Source organism: Plasmodium reichenowi, chromosome 8, assembly GCF_001601855.1.
Source record: "Plasmodium reichenowi strain SY57 chromosome 8, whole genome shotgun sequence".
NCBI lineage: Eukaryota > Apicomplexa > Aconoidasida > Haemosporida > Plasmodiidae > Plasmodium > Plasmodium reichenowi.
The window spans coordinates 976,754-980,521 of record NC_033653.1 but is presented as its reverse complement, the minus strand read 5'-3'; the positions used below and the strand labels follow the sequence as shown (position 1 = coordinate 980,521).

General features: G+C 18.4%; 2 protein-coding genes across 2 annotated transcripts; both read right to left on the bottom strand.

Annotated features, from left to right (window-relative positions):
• Window positions 1–502: 502 nt before the first annotated feature.
• Window positions 503–1,453, bottom strand: PRSY57_0826800 (apicoplast ribosomal protein L21 precursor, putative; the record flags this gene model as incomplete). Its single annotated transcript, XM_012907206.2, has 1 exon — window positions 503–1,453. One exon carries the CDS (start codon window positions 1,451–1,453, stop codon window positions 503–505), a length of 951 nt encoding a protein of 316 aa, XP_012762660.2.
• A 794-nt stretch (window positions 1,454–2,247) lies between these two features.
• On the bottom strand, window positions 2,248–2,904 carry PRSY57_0826700 (hypothetical protein; the record flags this gene model as incomplete). The annotated part of the gene is made up of 1 exon (XM_012907205.2): window positions 2,248–2,904. The coding sequence occupies one exon, from the start codon at window positions 2,902–2,904 to the stop codon at window positions 2,248–2,250; it is 657 nt and encodes a 218-aa protein (XP_012762659.1).
• Between the last annotated feature and the right edge of the window lie 864 nt (window positions 2,905–3,768).

Here is a 3,768-nt window from a genome sequence, read left to right as displayed (position 1 = left end):
GGATGTTACTAAAATAAAAAAAAAAAAAAAAAAAAGGTATCTTCTCATTATATAACATTATAGTGTAAATTTAAGAGTTAACATAAAAATACCCTTCAGCAAAACAAAACAAAACAAAACAAATATATTAGCATTTGGTTTGTATTTATATGTACACACAACAAAGTCCTTCAAATCAAAGGATAACATATAATTTATCTAGTTATATTTATTTATATATATATATATATATATATATATTTTTTTTTTTTTTTTTGTTATAATATCTATGTATATATATATAATTTGCTTTATTCTTTTCATCTAATTTTTTTTTCTTTTTTTTTTTTTTTTTTGTCTTTGTTTTATATTTTTTGGTTTTTAACTTGCATTTAAAATATTTAAACAAGAAAGAAATAGCCATTTCTTCATTATATTTAAACATATACATATATAAATATAAATATATATATATATATATTTATATATATATATATATATATATATTTAGGAATAAAAGATATTATGAATAGAAATGCTCTTTAATCATAAATTCATTTACAACTGGATCAAAATCGTCCAGAGGGTCACATTTAGTTAATCGTTGTTTTTGTTTTTCTTCTTCTATTTTTTTAACTTCTTCAATAACTTCAGGTCTTTTACTTAATTTTTTTGTTTTTAGAATATTACGAAGCATTTTTTCTTTTTTGTAATTACCTTTATGTTTATAAAAAGTTTCGAATTTCAAAGAGCAGAAAGAATTAATATATTCTATAAAATTTTTTTTTAAATGTTTTAATTCTAAACTTGGTCTTACTATATTATGTATACGATTTAATATATAATATAGAGAATCATCTTTAAAGAAATTATAAATTCTTTTTTCCTGACCAAGTAATTCATTATTATATTCAATTTTATTTATTTTAATTCTTGTCATTTCTTGTCTATGCCCATAAAATCTTTTATAATTTTTTTTCGGTTTATATTTCAATCGATATATTTTATGTCCTCTAAAATGATTTAATACGGTTGCATGAATTCTAACATTATCTAAAAATGGTCTCCCAAAAAATATATTCCCCTCTTCATTACTATAAAATAAAATTCTATTCAAATATATATTTTTATTTTCTTCTTGTTTTATTCTAAAAACATCATAAAACCGACCTTCTTCTACCCATCTAATTTTCCCACATATTTCTATAATACAATATTTCCCACTTCTATCTTTATCATCTTCAATTTCGGATAATTTTACTTGTGCAGGAGAATTGATTAAAACATTTAATGAATTGCCTCTCCTTCTTTTGTTACACTTAAATACATTACTCACAAAATTTAAATTATATATTTTCTTATTCAAACCATGATGACTTCTTTTGCTTACATATATTGATATGTTAGTAAAATATATAAGGATAAAACTTGCCCATAGCAAAAATGATTTATTTTTACTCGAAAAAAAAAACATATTTCCGCAGATTCATTTGTATACTTTTTAAATCGCTCATTTTAAATATTTAAAAGAACACTGCTTTGGCCATTCTTATAAAAAAAAAAAAAAAAAAAAAAAAAAAAAATATCATATATAATATAATATAATATATATATATATTACAAATATTTTAATAATGTGATTAATTCTATCATTATGATAAAGATACACTTATTTTTTATTTTTCCCTCTTACGAGTTAGTAAAATATTTTTCAAAAAATTAAATAAATATTTTATGATAGAATACCTGAACAGTTAAAAATATATATATATATATATATATATCATCATATATATTATATATATATTATAAATATAAGTAATAATATATAAATTTATTATTCTTTTTATTATAATGTGTACTAATAACTTTTTTCTTTGTGAATATGATTATAAGAGTAATTCTTATATAAAGGTGTACTCTTAAACAGATTTTATGTCTTTACAAATATATACATATTATATTATATATATATATATATATATATACATATATATATATATTTTTTTTTTTTCACAAAATAGTTAAACAATTTATATATTCATTAGGTGTAATATATATAAAGAAAGCTTACATAATAATTTTAATTAAAAGATAAAACAAAAAAAAAAAATTCAATAGATATGTAAATTAATTACATAATATAAATATATAAATATATAAATATATGAATATATGAATATATAAATATATAAACAAATAAATAATGGTTAAAAGAAAAAATTTTTTTTTCTTTGTTTTAAATAAATAAGTTATTTTATTATTATTTTATATTTCGTATATTGTATCGCCCCTCTCAGGATAATGAAGAATTTTTTCAGAATTTTCTACAGTTTGTTTATTTAACAAAATACCCTTATCTAATAACTCATGTGGTAATAATGAGCTCATTATATTATTATCAAAATGTAATGGATTGGATTCAAAAGTTTTATACACAGGGAAAATACTAAATCCATAATCCTGATCTTGTAAATAATGAAAATATCTATTTCGTAATTTATTTTCTAGTTGAATATTTTTTCTTTTTTTCTTTTTTTCTTCATTTTCTCGTTCTATTAATATATTGTTTAATTTAATTAAATTATCATTATAATATCTTATTTCATCCAAGTTTTCTTTCTCCTTACTTATTTCATAAGCATTTTTCGATATACTTTCTTTAATCTTTTCTGCATAAGGCTCAACAAGAATGTCTTGCAAGGATGTCTTAAAAATTGTTTTTTCTAAATTCATATTTATAACAGGTGTTTGTGTTAAACGTGCATATTCGTTTTCTCCGTCGTTTGTCTCAACCCTATCCGTCAATGTTTTTAGTAAATTCCTCAAGTGCTTATTCTTTTTTACTTTTCCGCCATAACAAAAAAAGCCATTCATCAACAAGTTTAATGTGTAAATAAAAAATAAAAACGATTCTTTTCTCATTGTAAGTAAACCAACAAATAAATGAATAAATAAATAAATATATATATATATATATATATATATATATATTTATATTTATATATACTGGAAAAACAAACAAAATCGATTTTCATATTTTGGATGTCTTACACTAATTACATTGCCTTTTTACACAGAATTAAATATTCATAACTCTTACTTTTTTAAATATCTAATGTAATTACACAAATGGTTATATATAAATAATATATTTATGTATATATTTTAAACAACACATATATACATACCTATGTTATTTATAATTATATATATATATATATATATATATATATCCTTTCAATAAAATAATCATATTATTCTTTACAATTTATGCAAATCATATAAAAAAAAAAAAAAAAATTATTACAAGGTTGACTTTTGTCTTTTATTTCTTTTTTATAAAAATACATATCAAAGCTGTACAAAGTAAATTTTACTTATACCTTTGAAAAAATCAATTTAATAAATATATGTTCAAATGATAGAGTTTTAAAAGGATAATACATAAATATATAAATATATATATATATATATTTATATATATGTATATATATTGTTGAATAAGAATGATTGTGTATACAAAATATAAACTGCATAAATTATGCTGTATAAGGACAAAAAAAAAAAAAAAAAAAAAATCATATATATATATATATATATATATATATATTTTATCTATCATATATATTGGTGTTATTATAATTATTACATAAAAAAAGTTATAACTTATAGATAATAACATAAACTTGATTTATTATATTTTATTATATTTATTATGATAATTCGTATTTTTTTTAACAATCATCATTTCTTTCATATGACGTAGACAGTGATTTTCTTTTTGTT